Here is a 20,737-nt window from a genome sequence, read left to right as displayed (position 1 = left end):
TCCTGCGTCATAGATTGGCAGTTTACTGCCTACACTGTGCACAGACAGCTGCCCATGACGGTGCATGTCGAGTGTAGCCAGAGTTCTGGACTCTCAAGAACTACAAAGAAGGACCTTACATTCAGGGGACTAAAAGAACTCCAGCAGATAAAAACTTCAGCAAGAAGCCATGTAAGTGATAGATCACTGGAATCTGGTCTAAGATGGCGAAGCGAAGATCTGGTGACAGTCTCAATGAACAAAACGAAAACAAGCCATCTAACACATAGCGTAATTACCAGCTTTGAGAATGCAATCATAGTATAGGCCTCTGGCTGAAGAGATTTGATACTGTAGGATACTGATAGTGATGCCGGTAATCAGGGAGCGATCTGTCAATGTGACAAAAACTAACATGGTAATAAATAGGAGACATTTGTAGAAGGAGGTGGTAAAGGCATAGATTTCCATAGGGCTGGAACACATGAGCTGGCAGCAATAATTAGGTGTTAGACGGGAAGATCTATGTTTCCTATTGTGGCCCTCAGTAAATATGCCACAGCATATTACAATATCGGCATAGTGGTTAACGGGGTTGTCCACTCCTAGGACAACTCCTTCTTGAACTAAGTGTTCGACCCTGATAAGTTAAAAAAAAAAGGTTATACTCTCCTCCTGTGGCGGCACCATTCCAGCCGTGTCGGCATTCGCAGTCCCAGGGCTCTGGTGCAGTGGAATGACGTGGTACCCGGCACCCAATCATGGCTGCCGTCACTGTCCCCGCCTACACACATGAGGAGGAAGCCAGGGCCGCAGCTGCTCTGACTTCCTTTTCATGTTCAATCCATACGTAGGTGAGGACCATGACGCCAGCTCTGATTGGTCGCCCGGGGTCACATGTCACAACTCGCCAGAGCTCCGGGACCTAGAGTGCCGACACCACTGGAATGGTGCCGACACCACTGGAATGGTGCCGACACCACTGGAATGGTGCCGGCAGGGGAGGTGAGTTTAGAGTTTTTAATTTTATCGGGGCCAAGCATTTAGTTCAAGAAGGGGGTGTCCCAGTAGTGGACGACTCCCTTAAGATATTGCAAAAATGTCTGCCTCGCAAAGCGCAGTTTAAATTCATATATTTTCTAAGGGTATGTTCACACGTTCCTGATTTCCATCCTTTTTTTTTCAGGACTGTTTTTTAAAAAACTGCAGCTCTTGGCAGAAAACACAGGTCCTTTTTTTGGTCCTTTTTTGTCCTTTTTTGATGCGTTTTTTGATCCTTTTTTTGATCCTTTTTTTTATGCAGTTTTCTATGCAGAGTCTGTGTGTTTTCTAGGAAGTTTTTTAGGGTTAAAATGGCTGAAAATACCCTAACCCTACCCCTAACCCTACCCCTAACCCTACCCCTAACCCTATTCTAACCTTAGTGGAAAAAAAAAAAATTCTTAATTTTTTTTTATTGTCCCTACCTAGTGGGGTGACATGACAAAGGGGGGGGGGGGGTGTCATTTACTATTTTTTTTTATTTTGATCACTGAGATAGATTATATCTCAGTGATCAAAATGCACTTTGGAACGAATCTGCCGGCCGGCAGATTCGGCGGGCGCACTGCGCATGCGCCCGCCATTTTGCAAGATGGCGGCGCCCAGGGAGAAGACGGCCGGACGGACACCGAGACGCCGGGTAAGTATAAGGGGGGGAGATTAGGGCACGGGGGGGGGCATCGGAGCACTGGGGGGGCATCGGAGCACGGGGCGGTGGGATTGGAGCACGGGGGGGCGGGATCGGAGCACGGGGGGGCAGCCACACTCCGCCCACGCACTTCCGCCCGCTTCCCCGCACTTCCTGCTGCAGCGGTTCTGCACCACAAACCGCAGTAAAACCCGCAGATATTTTTTTCATCTGCGGGTTTTACTGCGGGTTTGACCTCACAATGGAGGTCAATGGGTGCAGAACCGCTGCGGCTCCGAAAAAAGAAGTGACATGGTACTTCTTTTTTCCCGCAGCTATTCAGCGCGGCTTTTTTTTTTGATTTTCCGCATTGTGGGCACAGCAGTTCCTGTTTTCCATAGGGTACAATGTAATGTACCCTGCATGGAAAACAGCTGCGGACCCGCAGCGGGAAAATCGCGGCAATTCCGCATGAAAAAAAGGATCGTGTGAACATGGCCTAAATATGTTTCACCGTTTGCATTGGCATCTGCAGCATCTCTCCAAGGAAAATTGCCAGAATATAACAAAACCTACACTTGCTTGTATTCTTTTTTTTTTTTTTTGCCACAGATTTTTTTTTGCATCTTTGCAGCATATCCGTACTGTGTGGACAAGGACTAAACGTGCTGAAACATTGATAGAAGAAATAAAGAAAATACAAAAACATGTATATTGCGATATCATTTTACTGTATATGGTTATGTAAATGTTTACATGCAAATCACATTTCCAGCAAACGTGTAGATGCGAAGAAGGGATGTCTCTAGAAAGTATGCTGGAGGTTGTGATCTTGTCAGAAAATTGCAGAGGACTGATAAGAATGTATTTTTTCTAATTATGTAAGGGATTTAATTACAGCAAAGCTTGTTGTCTCACAATGATATTTTTTTGTGCTTTATTTTTGCCTCACAGTTGAATGGCTTCGTTTCTTGTTCATTTAACTATTTGAAACATTAACTACTATTAATTATTTTCATTATTTTGATTTTGATTATCACATGTATCAATATAAAACTCCAAGTTACAATTTAGGCTTTTTAGTTCTAAAGCCCTATTTCCAAGAATATAGCCTGTATAAAAGTGGCTTTTATAATGGAATTATGTACTAAAAGTGTTAAAAAAATAAATAAAAAAATCATACCTTGTTTTTCCATATTTTGACATACAGTTGATGCATATGTATTCACAACATGTTGGGAAAATATACCGTAACACATAATTCAGGAACAGGATGCATTTACACAGTTGTTCTTTTTCCAACAGATTTCCATTGTATAAAAATATAACCGTACTATCTTTTTCAAAATTTGTAAATGTGGCTGCAACTGCTGCAGTACCAACAGATCTGCTGAACAGTCGGTGTACTACTGTGTGTCTATCTATCTCTCTATCTCTCTCTCTATCGCTGAAAAAAATAAAGGGGACACTAAAATACCACAGCCAAGATATCAGTGAATAGAATGTCCCAGTTGCAAATTATTATTCTTTGCACACGCTGTTGAGAATAATGGAACATTAATATGATGACATACATCAAATTAATATACCATGGAGGTCTGGATTTGGAATGATACTCAAAATCAAAGTGGAAAATCAAATAGAAGGCTGATCCAACTTCAACTGCATGGTCCTGATGAGGCGGTGGATCTCCTCCCAAATCTGGAATAGAGAATCAGTCAGCTCCTGGACAGTCTGACATGCAACGTGGCTTTGGTGGTTGGAACGAGACATGACGTCCCAGATGTGCTCGATGGGATTGATGTCTGGGGAACAGGCAGGCCAGTCAATAGCTTCAATGGCTTCGTCATGCTGAAGCTGCTTACACACTAAAGCCACATGATGCCTAGCATTGTCATACATCAGAAGGAACCCAGGGCCCATTGCACCTGCAAATGGTCTCACAATGGGTCTAAGGTAGTGATGAGCGAGTGTACTCCAAAGAAATGCCTCCCCACACCATTATTGACTCATTACCAAGCTGGAGGATGTTGCCGGCAGCAGGACGTTTTCCATGGTGACTTAAGACTTTGTCACGTCTGTCACATGTGCCCAGTGTGAACCTTTTCTCATCCGTGAAATGCACATTGCCTTGCGGGGTGTACAATTGTAAACACTACACCTACTTTTGGACATCGTGACCTCAAACCAACCTCATGGAGTCTGCTTCTGACAGTTTTAGCAGACACATGGAGGAGGTAGTGGTCCTGCTGTTGGGTTGTTGCCCTCCTACGGCCACCTCCACGTCTTTTGGTCGACTGGCCTGTCTTCTAGAAATTGCTTTATGCTCTGGATACTGTGCTGACAGACACTGCTTCCCTTCTTGCTACAGCTCGCATTGATATGCCATCCTGGATGAGCTGCACTACCTGAACAACTTAGTGGGTTGCAGACACTGCCTCACTCTACTGTACCTCTAGGCATGAGAGCAATGACAAAATGCAAGAGTGACCAAAGCAGTCAAAAAGGATAAAAACAGTGAAATGGTCTGTGGTCATTCTCTGCAGAACCACTCCTTTTTATAGGGGTTGACTTGCTATTTGCCTATCATTTCTACCTTTTGTCTGTTCCATTTGCACAGCAGCAGGAGAAACTGATTCACAATCAGTGTTGCTTCGTAACTGGACAGGTTGGTTTCACAGAAGTGTCTTGACTTGGAGTTACATTGTGTTGTTTAAGTGTTGCCTTTATTTTTGAGCAGTGTATATACACACATGCATGCATGCCCTATAAAATGCAGTTTGTGTACAATGTAATAATGATAATGCTATAAGTTTCAAAAGTTGTTTAAATGAAGTTTGAATTCTTGGTTGTATATACTAACATACATAAAGCAGATCTAAATCCAATTTTCACAATACAAATTGCTTACGGTATTTTTCCGACCATAAGACACACTTTTTTTCCTCCAAATTTGGGAGGAAAGTGTGGGTGTGTCTTACGGTCTGGATGTAACGTGGGGAGGGGGCAGCTGCCAGTAGGATTGCACTGTTATCCCACTTGCAGGAGGCAGAAAAATGTCCCTCTGCCTTGCTGGGGAAACCAGGTAGACCCCATGATTAAAGTGCAGTGAATATTCATTAGCTGCTTCCCCGCCCACCTGTCAGTGCTGAGCAGGGAGCAGCAAATGAATAGTCCTTCACTGAAACGCACATGGTTTCCCCAGGGCTGGATTCCTGCAGCAGCTGGGGAGATCTGTGTGTCTGGTGGGGGAGAGGGCTGCAGCAGGGGCCAGGGGAGACAACTGCATACCTGCCTCGCTGTGCTGGATGCTGAATGCATAAGGATCTGTGTTATGTCATGAAGTGGGCGGGCTGGAGCATCACATGACCGCACCGAGCCCTCCCTCTTCTTGATGTCATCACAGGTCCTTCAGACACCCACTAGAATCTGCTGGCTTCCTCTTATGACCTGTGCTGTGTAGAGGCAACAAGAGGGAGGACTCTGTGCAGTCATGGGATGCTCCAGCTTACCTCACCACAGCATGGCTGGCTGGCTGCCACAATTAAAAGGTTAGTCTTTACAACACACAAAAAAGCACTCTGCCACTCCTGTGGTGAGCTATAACTCCCAGCATGCCATAGGATCTGCAGGACATGCTGGGAGTTATAGTTCTCTCATGGGTTCTTAAGGGAGCACTCAAGTGTTTATTTTTCAGTTCTGGAGTGGTGCTTTAAATATAAGCCCTTTGCCCCCATTCTTATACTCCCCCTCCAGCATCTTCATATAGTACTTTACAGACACCACACTGGTCCTGCAGTACCATCTTCTACCTGTTTCTTCCAACATAATAACATACTATTATATATAATAACAACACAAATAATAGTATGTTATTTATGTTACTAAATATTTTACCATATTTTTCTGCTTCAAATATTTTTTTCCCTATTTTCCACCTCTAAAACCTGGGTGCGTCTTATAGTCCAGTGCGTCTTATAGTCCGAAAAATACGGTACATTATTTACATGACATTTAGACCTGATGACCATGATATACTTGTTTTGAAAGTCCATATCAGAATGTCCGTATCATTTTTTTTTTTTTTTTTTTTTTTTATATTGTTCCCTAGTGTTGAAATGAGCATGTAGTGTGTCTAATTCTATTTGTTCTGACAAGGATTACATGGTACACAAGTCTCATCGGGTCTGCAAGATCTATTTAAAGAAGACCTTTTCTCTAAATTTTTCACAATGAACTGGACACACATCATATTAGGTACTAGAAAGCAGAATACAACTTTTTTTTTATAAGCAGGAAGCAACACACTTGTGAAAGAAGAACAATACCTCACAATAGGCTCCGTGTCAGGCATGTATTGACATGTCTTCTGGCCTCACTGTAGAGTGATGATGTGCTGCAGCACAGCAGACCTGAGTGTGATTTACTGACTGCTTTCAGCTTTCATCTCTAGCAGTAAGTGTGGGGGGAAGTTAAGTCTCATTACCAACACTTCTAGTAGCTCTCAGCTCAGATTCAAATTAGCAGAACCAAATAGACCTCAACATTGCCAAAGCAAATGCATTGTTAGCAACTCTGCTTTACTGCCCCATCTCCACACACTTAATGCTGGAGATGAGAGATGAAAGCTGTCAGTTAACCCCACTGAGGTCTGCTGTTCTCCAGCGTATGCCATCACCCTGCAGTGAGGAGAGCAGATGATTTGTGAATACATATCTCACACTCAGCCTGTTCTATGCTGTTGTGGCGGTGTGTTTTCCTTTCTCTGTCTCTTGCTGGCTAAGCAAGCAGCAACACACAGAGGAAGAAGTACCTGTACCAATGAACTCTCTCTAATAATGCCCGCTTGGACTTTACAAACTGTCACATATATTGCTAATAAGTCCACTAGGAGAGGTGAAATGAAATAATAACTGTTGTCTTTTTTTTTTCTGCTCTACATCCCACCATTACATGACGTGTACAGTTCAACGTGAAACATTTGGTGAATGGTCCTCTTTAACAATGTACTCGTATATAATTTGTTTTATAAAATGTGACAAATCCACAATGCCTTGGCATGCGTCAAGGTTGAGCTATTCTCCCCAACTGCATACTGTAATGTAAATGTGTTTTTACGTTCTGCTAAGCGTGGGCTGTAATGGTTTTCCACGTATGTTTATTGTGTAGCACACATTGTGCTCATCCTGTCAATATTTCTGAGCTGTATCCTGTATCTGTCAAAGCAGTTCATCAGTGTTCACTAATCAGAGCTGTTTGATCGGCAGCCATCGCTTTCCTCCAGCTGCCAGTGTTAAAGATATCTCTGATTTCATATTTTTTTTGCACATGGTTGTACATGACCTAGCTTTATTCATTTGCACACTCTGCCTTACTACGCTTTCTTCTCTATAAATTTTAGCTGAAGAAGAAGAAGTGGAAAATGTTGATGTTTCCAGTCTGCCCGAAGAGGTGCTGCGGAACATTGAAGCTGACAGTTACTGGTGCATGAGCAAGTTACTTGATGGCATTCAGGTAAATTGATTCCCCATGTCCTCGTGCATTCTCTATATCTGAATTATTTCATGAATCTGAGCTACTGCTGGGACTCCGAGAAATAAATACATATGGGAAAACCTGCCCCATTGAGGAAATCTGTCTACGGTTTATCATTACTGCTGGCTTATGAAATGACAAATGCGTTCACTTACAAAAGCAATGTGCACTGTGTAATACAGGGCTGGGGTCCAAGCCCCTGGGGTATCGTTTCCAGTCTCCAGACATTAGTAAGGATGGCAGTCAATTGTGGAGCATCAGATTGAGGTAATTTGAGGTTAGGCTTTTGAGTATCTATCCCTTGGGAAAATTCACCTGACGTCACAGCAAGGTAGCATATGTGTATTTTGTAAGGCTGATTATAGGCTGCCAGTACACCCTATAGGGAGTCTGTCACCCCTAAAATGCCAGTTAAACTGCACAAACATTTATATAGGGGGCATAGCCCAAATAAAAATCAGCTCAGCAATATACAGTTGAAACTTTAATATTTGTTTAAAAATCTACTTTTATTTTTGCTTTGCAAATGAGGTTGCTTCATTGCACCCTAGGTGAGGCCTGTGCCTTGGTGCTCCGTTACTTTCTCCTCACTGCATAGTATTGCCTGTTTCTTATCTTGGTTTACAGTGCTTGGTTAGTAAGAGCAAATGCGGTCTAATCAGTTTGCTGGTTTGTGCTTGCGAACTGACACTGGAGCCAGAAGAGTCAGTGCAGCCACTCACAGAATCTGTCACCAGGCTTCTGTCTGCTGCTCAGTGCTCCTACAAATGTAGCGACCAAGCAGTTCCAGTGATGAGGAGACTGCGGTCTGATGTGCTCAAGCTGTCTCCTCACTGATCCTGCTGGGCGGTGGCCAAAGACAAGCATTTGGGGTGCACCACGGTGCTCCTCCGATGTCAGTGCACACACCCAGACATGCAAATTGATTTACAGCGCTTACTCTTCTTGACAGCGCTCTGTAAGGTGATATAAGAGACTAGCTTTAAAACGTGAATAGTAGGGTGTAATAGTGCTTCAAGGCAGAGGCCACGCCAAGTAGTAGTGCTTCAAGGCAGAGGTCACTCCTAGTAGTAGTGCTTCAAGGCAGAGGCCACGCCAAGTAGTAGTGCTTCAAGGCAGAGGCCACGCCAAGTAGTAGTGCTTCAAGGCAGAGGCCACGCCAAGTAGTAGTGCTTCAAGGCAGAGGCCACGCCAAGTAGTAGTGCTTCAAGGCAGAGGCCACGCCAAGTAGTAGTGCTTCAAGGAAGAGGCCACGCCAAGTAGTAGTGCTTCAAGGCAGAGGCCACGCCAAGTAGTAGTGCTTCAAGGCAGAGGCCACGCCAAGTAGTAGTGCTTCAAGGCAGAGGCCACGCCAAGTAGTAGTGTTTCAAGGCAGAGGCCACACCAAGTAGTAGTGCTTCAAGGCAGAGGCCACGCCAAGTAGTATTGCTTCAAGGCAGAGGCCACGCCAAGTAGTAGTGCTTCAAGGCAGAGGCCACGCCAATTAGTAGTTCTTCAAGGCCGAGGCCACGCCAAGTAGTAGTGCTTCAATGCAGAGGCCACGCCAAGTAGTAATGCTTCAAGGCAGAGGCCACGCCAAGTAGTAGTGCTTCAATGCAGAGGCCACGCCAAGTAGTAATGCTTCAAGGCAGAGGCCACGCCAATGGTGCACTGAAGCACCATCATTAATATATCAAATAAAAGTAGATTTTTCAGCAATTATTGAGTTAATTTGAATATGCCTGGTATGATTATAATATGGGCTACGTCCCCTATATGAATGTTTATGCAGTTAATTGGCAATTTGGTGGTGGCAGACTCCCTGTTAAAAAAACATGTCCCATTTTTTTTTTCCATATTTTTTTATCCAGTGCATATAAAAATGAAGCAACTTTACTAATCTTTTGGATGTAATATTCGTGCTTACTCCTGTGAACCAGAATGTGGCGTCTGTTTTCTTGTGAACACCAATTGTGAAATGGACCCCCTATTCTGGTGTCACTCAGTGCTTTTCAGCTACAGGCTAAAGCTGCACTTCACAGCTGACAAGCTCTACCCACTCCCTTCATGTACCCTGCATGTACACGTTACATAATATTTGTAATATTGAGATCTGTTTGAAAAAAAAAAAACAACAGTACATGTGGTTACAGTTGGGCTTTATACATCCACAGTATGTTCAGTAGTGTGTCACCTCCTCTTTAACGCCAGAGGACAAATTATATAGATCTTTGTGGTGATTTATGCAAAGACTGCCCTTTTATCCATGCCTGACTTTTTTTCTTTGCATTGGCTAGATTAGTATCTAGCCAGCAGAATAAAAAGGTGAAGGACAGGCATAACTGGAATAAAGGTTAGTCATTGCACAAAGCCCCTGATAATAAAGAACGCTGTGAGATTAGACAGTTCATTGCTGCTTGGTGTGAAATCACAGGCCGAATATAAGACCTATGCTGATTTCTGCCCTCGGCTTAATCTGCTTAATGAAGATTATAGTGCATCGTTTAGATGGCCACTTACCTGGGGAGAGAGAGGATGCATTAAAGCATTAAAGGGAAATTTGTCGGCAGGTTTTTACTATCATCTGAAAGCAGCCTGATGTAGGCAAAGAGAAGCTGAATCCAGCCATATATCAGTTGATTACTGGTGGCAGTCGTTTTCACACAATCAGAGCTTTTGGATTTAGCAATGCAGCAGAGCTGAGAAAGCTAGCCCTGCCCACACCAGGCTCTGTATGTACAAAGTCCATGGACTGTAAGGTGCTTAGCACAGGAGGGGGAGTTGCTGGACTAGTGTAGTCTGACAATATTTATCTCTTAGTGATAAATCCTTCACAGTTAGTAAACTACAGCGCAAACTTTAACAGGGTGAAAACATCCCTGAATTTTGTTTTTTTTAGCCTCTATTTCCTGCTGTGTTCAGATTACATAGCAAAGTCCTGCTGATGGATTCAAATTTAAGAGAAGGCTCATCAGCTGAGACCATGTGATATTCTCATAAATTTTTTCCCAGGAAACCTCTTGCCATTGCATTTGTGTGTAATAACCTGCCACTTACCTAAATTTTGTTGCAGACAATCGTATTCTGTAATATCTGCAAGGTCTTTCTGCAAATGATAGTCAAAATAATGCTCACTTCCACACTCCTAAAATTGTTCTGAAATTCTTCAGTATGTTAACTTGACCTTGAACTTCCCAATATGTCGATGTCCTCGAATATCTGTTGGACATGCTAGAAAAACAAGTCTGATTCATGGAGGTCCTTATAGAGAAGAGTTGAAATCTGCTGCAAATTTTTTAGTAAAAAGGTATTGACCTCAGTGGCGGGATTAAACAAACCTATATAGCTTGATGCAACTACCAAAATATATGGAATTTCCTTCCTGTGTATTGGAGGTCCATCATACAAAATCCACATATCAGCCTGTATAGAGGTGTTGTCATGTGCACTTGAAAAACGCCTCTGTGCAGAGCGATACGTGGTATTCTGCATGATGGCGTCCAATAAACTGCATGTTTTCTGCTCATTCTAATGCATTAGTGTAGATATCACAAGGAACCTTCAGAGGTCTAGTGGAATCCACGTTGTGATGGGCTAGATCTTTAGTGGCTCGAGAAGGTCCTATAAAATCTCAAGCTTTAATGCTATGGCTGATCTGTACGTGTTTTTGCTTTCACCAATACTGCCCCAACAGCTATGCCTTACCAACTACTGGAGAGATCTGTCACCGCTTCCAAAGACCTGAGGTACAGAATGTGTGCAAGGGATGGACAGAGAAGAAAGTGTTGGACTCCAGATCAGGAATTTGTACCATAGTCACAGGAAAGATATATATCTTGGTACCGTGTTAGCCAGTAGATAGAAAAGACAAAAATGTAGTCCTCAGTGGTTGATACCTTTTAATGGCTAACTCAAAAGATGGTAACAAGTTGCAAGCTTTCGAGACTACACAGGTCTCTTTCTATATATCTTTCCAGAATGCACTGCATCTTTATGGAACTCTTGGCCTGATGAAGAGACCTGTGTAGTCTCGAAAGCTTGCAATTTGTTACCATCTTTTCAGTTTGCCATTAAAAGGTATCAACCACTGAGGACTGCATTTCTGTCTTTTCTACCATAGTCACAGATATGCAGGCACAAACTCCATGTCTCCCTGACACTTACAGTATATTTATGACATAGGTGGAAATGTGTTCCTAATTTTGATGTGTGTATGTACTGTATATATGTCAGAGAGCAGCAAAGTATTAAAAATAAACCTCATGACTCCAAGTTTAGTAATGTGTTAATATCCAAACTATTATGGTATTTTATTTAGGTTAAAGTCCTGTACACACAATTTCCCTGCTTTCTCACGTTTTCAAGTCCAGCCATGTCTCCTCCTAGCTCATCGATGCTATTCCAATCTCCCAAACATCACACAATGATTAAACTGCAGGCATCAAGATTCAGGGTGTAAAGTGTGTGGACATAAAAGTGTGCCTTTGCTTTACATAGATTGCCCTAAAGCTATTGTCGGTTGCAATAAGTGGCTTCTAAAGAGCCAGTAACTCATTCTGTCTGGCTTGCAACCTGCTGCCAGCTCTACAATATAGGAAAAGAGATATCCTTTGTAAGTAATATACAATGTCACGTACTAATGGTATCTGTGATAGAATCTATCACCGGCTGCAGCATAATGGTGAATGCACAATGTCTACTACCGTGCTCGCTCTGGCACCCTGGAGTGACACACTGCGGCATACATACTTAGTACAAGCTAATGCTCTGCAAATGAAGGACATACGTTCTACATGTTACACTCTTCAATAGGTAACATGTATGTATGACCGATTAAGTAAGAGTATATACTACTGTAGACAGACTTTTCGCTAATTTTTCCTTTGTAATTATTTTGAAAAGTCAATGTTGCCAATTGTTAATACGATTCTTAAATTAGAAGTAATATTCTTAGTTTTCTTACTCTTGATTTTGTTTTAAATCATTGTTGTACAATTTTCCATTACAAAGTAAAATGCAACATGAAGGAATGCAAAGTTACATTGAATTATAGAAATTAATTTATGTTGTGGCTAATTGGAATAAGTTTAAACTTTTGTTGGCATCAAGTATAAAGTTAGATTAGAATTGTATTGGTAAAAAAAAGTACAAAGGCCTCCATGCACATTAGATGGCTGTTGGCTGAATACTTGTTCAACTGACACCAATTTCTCAGCCGAGCACTCCAGTGTTCTCTTTGAAAAAGCCAGTGCCCATATCATCTGGTGGTAGCTTTATTTCTCCGGAGAATATCAAGATTGGCTGTTGAAATTCGACAGGCTGGATCCTTCTCTCCACAATATTTTCTGCTTGTGGACAATAGGGAGGCCCTCTACACATCAGACTTTTGGCTGATCCCTCACATATCGACAGGCTGAGCCCACTTTAGTCTAATATATATGGTAACCTTAAAAGTTTAAATTTTCTTATCAATCATACTCATCTACAGTGCAGATCAAACGTTTGGACACACCTCATTTAAAGATTTTTCTGTATTTGCATGATTATGAAAATTGTAAATTCACACTGAAGGCATCAAAACTATGAATTAACACATGTTGAATTATATACTTAACAAAAAAGTGTGAAACAACTGAAAATGTCTTATTTTCTAGGTTCTTCAAAGTAGCCACCTTTTGCTTTGATGGCTGCTTTGCACACTCTTGGCATTCTTTTGATGAGCTTCAAGAGGTAGTCACCGGAAATGGTTTTCCAACAATCTTGAAGGAGTTCCCATAGATGCTTAGCATTTGTTGGCCCTTTTGCCTTCACTCTGCGGTCCAGCTCACCCCAAACCATCTCGATTTGGTTCAGGTCTGGTGACCGTGGAGGCCAGGTCTGTCCAGCTCACCCCAAACCATCTCGATTTGGTTCAGGTCTGGTGACCGTGGAGGCCAGGTCATCTGGCGTAGCACCCCATCACTCTCATTCTTGGTCAAATAGCCCTTACACAGCCTGGAGGTGTGTTTGGGGTCATTGTCCTGTTGAAAAATAAATGATGGTCCAACTAAACGCAAACCAGATGGAATAGCAAGCCGCTGCAAGATGCTGTGGTGGCCATGCTGGTTCAGTATGCCCTCAATTTTAATAAATCCCCAACAGAGTCACCAGCAGAGCACCCCCACAACATCACACCTCCTCCTCCATGCTTCACGGTGGGAACCAGGCATGTAGAGTCCATCCGTTCACCTTTTCTGCGTCACACAAAGACACGGTGGTTGGATCCAAAGATCTCAAATTTGGACTCATCAGATGAAAGCACAGATTTCCACTGGTCTAATGTCCATTCCTTGTCTTCTTTAGCCCAAACAAGTTTCTTCTGCTTGTTGCCTGTCCTTAGCAGTGGTTTCCTAGCAGCTATTTTACCATGAAGGCCTGCTGCACAAAGTCTTTTCTTAACAGTTGTTATAGAGATGTGTCTGCTGCTAGAACGCTGTGTGGCATTGATCTGGTCTCTAATCTGAGCTGCTGTTAACCTGCGATTTCTGAGGCTGTTGACTCGGATAAACTTATCCTCAGAAGCAGAGGTGACTCTTGGTCTTCCTTTCCTGGGGCGGTCCTCATGTGAGCTAGTTTCTTTGTAGCGCTTGATGGTTTTTGCCACTGCACTTGGGGACACTTTCAAAGTTTTTCCAATTTTTCGGACTGGTTGACCTTCATTTCTTAAAGTAATGATGGCCACTCGTTTTTCTTTACTTAGCTGCTTTTTTCTTGCCATAATACACATTCTAACATCTATTCAGTAGGACTATCAGCTGTGTATCCACCAGACAGTTGCTCAACACAACTGATAGTCCCAACCCCTTTTAAAAGGCAAGAAATCCCACTTATTAAACCTGACAGGGCATACCTGTGAAGTGAAAAACATTTCCAGTGACTACCTCTTGAAGCTCATCAAGAGAATGCCAAGATTGTGCAAAGCAGTCATCAAAGCAAGAGGTGGCTACTTTGAAGAACCTAGAATTTAAGACATATTTTCTGTTTGTTTCACACTTTTTTGTTAAGTATTTAATTTCACATGTGTTAATTCATAGTTTTTTCATAGTTTTGATGCCTTCAGTTTGAATATACCCCTATTAATCTTAAGCTTAATGTTTTATAAAAATTGTTTTTTTGCAACAGCTATTTCAGTTTCATATATCTAATAACTGTTGGACACAGTAATGTTTCTGCCTTGAAATGAGGTTTATTGTACTAACAGAAAATGTGCAATCTGCATTCAAACAAAATTTGACAGGTGCATAAGTATGGGCACCCATATCATTTTCTTGTTTTAAATACTCCTACCTACTTTTTACTGACTTACTAAATCACTTTTTTTGGTTTTCTAACCTCATTGAGCTTTGAACTTCATAGCCAGGTGTATGCAATCATGAGAAAAGCTACTTAAAGTGGCCACTTGCAAGTTCTCCTGTTTGAGTCTCCTCTGAAGAGTGGCATCATGGGCTCCTCAAAACAACTGTCTAATGATCTGAAAACAAAGATTATTCAACATAGTTGTTCAGGGGAAGGATTCAAAAAGCTGTCTGAGATTTAACCTGTCAATTGCCACTGTGAGGAACATAGTAAGGAAATGGAAGAAGGCCAGAAGTGGCAGGCCAAGAAAAACATCAGAAAGGCAGAGAAGAAGAATGGTGAGATCAGTCAAGGACAATCCTCAGACCACCTCCAGAGAGCCGCAGCATCAACTTGATGCAGATGGTGTCACTGTGCATCGGTCAACTATACAACGCACTTTGCACAAGGAGAAGCTGTATGGGAGAGTGATGTGAAAGAAGCCGTTTCTGTAAGCATGCCACAAACAGAGTCAGGTGAGGTATGCAAAAGCACATTTGGAGAAGCCAATTTCTTTTTGGAAGAAGGTCCTGTGGACTGATGAAACCAAGATTGAGTTGTTTGGTCATACAAAAAGGCGTTATGCATGGCGGCCAAAAAATACAGCATTACAAGAAAAACACTTGCTACCCACAGTAAATTTGGTGGAGGTTCCATCATGCTTTGGGGCTGTGTGGTGAATGCCGGCACCGAGAATCTTGTTAAAGTTGAGGGAGGCAAGGATTCCTCTCAGTATCAGCAGATTCTTGACAATAATGTTCATGAATCAGTGACAAAGTTGAAGTTACGCAGGGGATGGATCTTTCAGCAAGACAATGATCCAAAACACCGCTCCGAAACTACTGAGGCATTCATGCAGAGGAACAATTACACTGTTAGGGAATGGCCATCCCAGTCCCCAGACCTGAATATCATTGAACATCTGTGAGATCATTTGAAGAGGGCTGTCCATGCTCGGCGACCATCAAACTTAACTGAACTGTAATTATTTTGTAAAGAGGAATGGTCAAAAATACCTTCATCCAGGGTCCAGGAACTCATTAAAAGCTATAGGAAGCGACTAGAGGCTGCTATTTTTGCAAAAGGAGGATCTACTAAATATTAATGTCACTTTTCTGGTGGGGTGCCCATACTTATGCACCTGTCAAATTTTGTTTGAATGCAGTTTTTTCACTTTCTGTTAGTACAATAAACCTCATTTCAAGGCAGAAACATTACTGTGTCCAACAGTTATTAGATATATGAAACTGAAATAGCTGTTGCAAAAAAAACCAACTTTTATAATACATTAATAATAATAATAATAATAATAATAATAATTTTATTTATATAGCGCCAACATATTCCGCAGCGCTTTACAAATTATAGAGGGGACTTGTACAGACAATAAACATTACAGCATAACAGAAATACAGTTCAAAACAGATACCAGGAGGAATGAGGGCCCTGCTCGCAAGCTTACAAACTATGGGGAAAAGGGGAGACACGAGAGGTGGATGGTAACAATTGCTTTAGTTATTCAGACCAGCTATAGTGTAAGGCTCAGGTGTTCATGTAAAGCTGCATGAACCAGTTACCTGCCTAAGTATGTAGCAGTACAGACACAGAGGGCTAATACTGCATAAAGTGTATGAGAACATGATGCGAGGAACCTTTTTTTTTTTTTTTTATTTTATTATAAATAGGCCACACAGGGATCGTTAGGTTAATGCATTGAGGCGGTAGGCCAGTCTGAACAAATGAGTTTTTAGGGCACGCTTAAAACTGTGGGGATTGGGGATTAATCGTATTAACCTAGGTAGTGCATTCCAAAGAATCGGCGCAGCACGTGTAAAGTCTTGGAGACGGGAGTGGGAGGTTCTGATTATTGAGGATGCTAACCTGAGGTCATTAGCGGAGCGGAGGGCACGGGTAGGGTGGTAGACTGATACCAGGGAGGAGATGTAGGGTGGTGCTGAGCCATGGAGTGCTTTGTGGATGAGGGTAGTAGTTTTGTACTGGATTCTGGAGTGGATGGGTAGCCAGTGTAATGACTGGCACAGGGTAGAGGCATCGGTGTAACGGTTGGTGAGGAATATGATCCTGGCTGCAGCATTCAGGACAGATTGGAGCGGGGAGAGTTTTGCAAGAGGGAGACCGATTAGTAGAGAGTTACAATAGTCCAGACGAGAATGAATAAGTGAAACAGTCAGAGTTTTTGCAGAGTCGAAATTAAGAAAAGGGCGAATTCTAGAAATGTTTTTGAGATGCAGGTAAGAAGAGCGAGCCAGTGATCGGATGTAGGGGGTGAATGAAAGGTCAGAATCAAGGATGACCCCAAGGCAGCGGGCATGTTGCTTTGGAGTAATGGTGGAACCGCACACGGAGATGGCAATGTCAGGCAAAGGTAGGTTAGTAGAGGGAGAGAACACGAGGAGTTCAGTTTTTGACAGGTTTAGTTTCAGATAGAGGGAGGACATGATGTTAGAGACAGCGGTAAGACAATCACTGGTGTTTTCTAAAAAGGTCGGTGTGATATCGGGAGCAGAAGTGTATAATTGGGTGTCGTCAGCATAGAGATGGTACTGGAAACCAAATCTACGGATTGTTTGTCCAATAGGGGCAGTATACAACGAGAAGAGTAGGGGGCCTAGGACTGATCCTTGAGGAACCCCAACAGTAAGGGGAAGGTGAGAGGAGGAGGAACCAGCAAAACATACAGTGAAGGATCGGTCAGAGAGATAGGAGGAGAACCAGGAGAGAACGGTGTCCTTGAGGCCGATGGAGCGGAGCATAGTGAGGAGGAGCTGATGATCCACAGTGTCAAATGCTGCAGAGAGATCCAAGAGAATTAGCATGGAGTAGTGACCATTAGATTTAGCTGTTAGTAGGTCATTAGAGACTTTAATGAGGGCAGTTTCAGTAGAGTGTAAAGAGCGGAAGCCAGATTGAAGAGGGTCGAGAAGAGAGTTATCTGAGAGATAGCGGGTAAGACGGGAGTGGACCAGGCGTTCGAGGAGTTTAGAGATGAAGGGAAGATTAGAGACAGGTCTATAATTAGCGGCACAGTTTTGATCGAGGGATGGTTTTTTAAGTAATGGATGTATGATGGCATGCTTAAATGAGGAGGGAAAAATACCGGAAGTGAGGGAAAGGTTGAATATTTTTGTTAGGTGAGAGGTGATAGCCGGGGAAAGGGACTGGAGGAGATGTGACGGAATGGGGTCACTGGTGCAAGTGGTCGGGCGCGAAGATGCAAGGAGCCTGCTTACTTCTTCTTCTGTAACTGCTTCAAAGTCAGAGAGTGAACTAGATGCAGTGGGGGAGGGAGGACAGTGCATGGTATGAAGAGATTGGGAGATGATTTCCTGTCGAATGTGGTCAATTTTTTCTTTGAAGTAATTGGCCAGATCGTCAGCACGGAGATCCGTGGTTGGGGCCTGCTCTCTTGGGTTGAGTAGGGACTGGAACGTGTCAAAGAGACGTTTAGGGTTATTGGACAGGGAGGTGATGAGGGTGTTGAAGTAGGTTTGTTTGGAGAGGTGAAGGGCAGAATTGTATGTCTTTAGCATGAACTTATAATGGATGAAATCTTCGGGTAGATTAGATTTTCTCCACAGACGTTCTGCGCACCTGGAGCACCGCTGCAGGAAACGTGTTTGCAGCGTGTGCCACGGTTGTTGCCGTCTGTGCCGAGTTGTTTTATGTATAGGAGGAGCAGCTTCATCCAGAGCACTTTGCAGGGTTTCATTGTAATGCTTCAATGCAGAATCAGGACATAAGATGGAGGAAATAGGGGCCAATGAGGACTGCAAGTTCATCATAAGTTTCTGGGTGTTAATGGCCTGTATGTTTCTATAGGTGTGGAAAGTGGGGGTGACCTGAGCGGGATGGCAGTTCTTGATAGAGAATGAAAGAAGGTTGTGGTCAGAGAGCGGGAGAGGGGAGTTTGTGAAGTCATCCACTGAGCAAAGTCGGGAGAAGACAAAGTCAAGGGAGTTTCCATCTTCATGTGTTGGAGAGTTAGTATGCTGCGAGAGGCCAAAAGAGGAGGATAGAGATAAAAGGTGAGAAGCAGATGGGGAGAGGGGAGAGGCAATGGGGATGTTGAAATCACCCATGATAAGGGTAGGGGTGTCACAGGAGAGAAAGTGTGGAAGCCAGGTGGCAAAGTGATCCAGGAACTGATGAGAGGGGCCGGGAGGACGATACACCACCGCCACTCGCATGGAGAAGGGGACGTAGAGTCTGACCACATGGACCTCAAAGGAAGGGAAGACAAGTGAGGGTACTTGGGGGATAACTTGGAAAGTACATTTGGGTGAAAGGAGCAGACCAACGCCTCCACCTGCTCTGTTGTCTGATCTTGGGGTATGAGAAAAGTGCAGTCCACCATATGAAAGAGCAGCAGCAGCGGTGGTGTCTGACTGCTGGATCCAGGTTTCAGTAAGAGCCAGGAGATTAAGAGAATTAGAAAGGAAGAAGTCATGAATGAAGGAGAGTTTATTACACACACACATTAAACTCAAGATTAATAGGGGTGCCCAAATTTTTTCATATAACTGTGTGTGTGTGTGTGTATATATATATATATATATATATATATATATATATATATATATATATATATATATATATATATATATATATATATATATATATATATATATATATATATATATATATATATATTCCTTTGATAGCAGCAGCACAATTGTGTGTGTGCTTGTATATATATCTATAATATAACGGTGGGAGCGTCACTGTCCGAAGCCTTTATAGACTGCGCAAGCGTGACACAACGCACCTGCGCAGTCTGGACCAGAGTGACACAGCTGAACTTACTGATCACCCCCCCAATATACCAGCCATGGGGACTCCACACACCCGTGTATCCCCCATAATATAGCGGCCATGGGGGCTCCGTGCTCTGCAGTTCTGGTCAGGGTAGATGTAGAGCCCAGCTGAGCTCCAGGACCTTTGATGATGTCACCAGCATGTGACCAGTGACACAAGTGGGTGGAGTCAGCCATCGCTGTGCTGGCTGTAGGGGTGCTGTATCCATTATAGCCAGTGTCGCACTCAGGCAGTAAGTACAGCCACACTCACGCAGTACAGCCACACTCAGCCGCACTTACACAGTACAGCCACACTCAGCCGCACTCACACAGTACAGCCGCACTCACACAGTACAGCCGCACTCAGCCGCACTCACACAGTACAGCCGCACTCACACAGTACAGCCACACTCAGCCACACTCACAGTAAAGCCACACTCAGCCGCACTCACACAGTACAGCCACACTCAGCCACACTCACAGTAAAGCCACACTCAGCCGCACTCACACAGTACAGCCGCACTCACACAGTACAGCCACACTCAGCCACACTCACAGTAAAGCCACACTCAGCCGCACTCACACAGTACAGCCGCACTCACACAGTACAGCCACACGCAGTACAGCCACACTCAGCCGCACTCACACAGTAGAGCCACAGTCGCACAGTAGAGCCAAACTTGCCCAGTAGAGCCACACTCAGCCACACTCGCACAGTAGATCCACACTCAGCCGCACTCGAGCAGTAGAGCCACACTCAGCCGCACTCTCACAGTACAGCCACACTCAGCCGCACTCACACAGTACAGCCACACTTGCACAGTACAGCCACACTCAACCACACTCATACAGTACAGCCACACTCACATAGTACATCCACACTCAGCCGCATTCACGCAGTACAGCCACAATCACCTGCACTCACACAGTACAGCCACACTCACACAGTACAGGCACACTCACACAGTACAGCCACACAGTACAGCGACACTCGCACAGTACAGCCACACTCATCCACACTCACACAGTACAGCCACAATCAGCTGCACTCACACAGTACTGCCACACTCACAGTACAACCTCACTCACTCAGTACAGCCACACTCAACCATACTCACACAGTACAGCCACACTCACACAGTACAGGCACACTCGCACAGTAGAGCCACCCTCAGCCACACTCCCACAATACAGCCACACTCTCAGTACAGCCACTCTCAGCTGCACTCACGCAGTACAGCCACACTCAGCCACACTCACGTTGTACAGCCACACTTAGCCGCACTCACACAGTACAACCACACTCAGCCACACTCACGCAGTAGAACCACACTCAGCCACACTCAAGCAGTACAGCCACACTCAGCCACACTTTCACAGTACA

General features: G+C 43.7%; 1 protein-coding gene across 1 annotated transcript in view; it reads left to right on the top strand.

Annotated features, from left to right (window-relative positions):
- Positions 1-20,737, top strand: part of TBC1D22A (TBC1 domain family member 22A) — an 859,623-nt gene that overhangs the window by 342,978 nt on the left and 495,908 nt on the right. Inside the window, exon 9 of the mRNA XM_069764980.1 lies at positions 7,050-7,162. Coding sequence (XP_069621081.1) covers positions 7,050-7,162 — 113 coding nt within the window. The remainder of the gene's footprint in view (positions 1-7,049; positions 7,163-20,737) is intronic.

Source organism: Ranitomeya imitator, chromosome 4, assembly GCF_032444005.1.
Source record: "Ranitomeya imitator isolate aRanImi1 chromosome 4, aRanImi1.pri, whole genome shotgun sequence".
Taxonomy (NCBI): Eukaryota; Metazoa; Chordata; class Amphibia; order Anura; family Dendrobatidae; genus Ranitomeya; species Ranitomeya imitator.
Note: the sequence above shows the minus strand (reverse complement) of the source record. Positions and strands in the feature narration are given on the sequence as shown.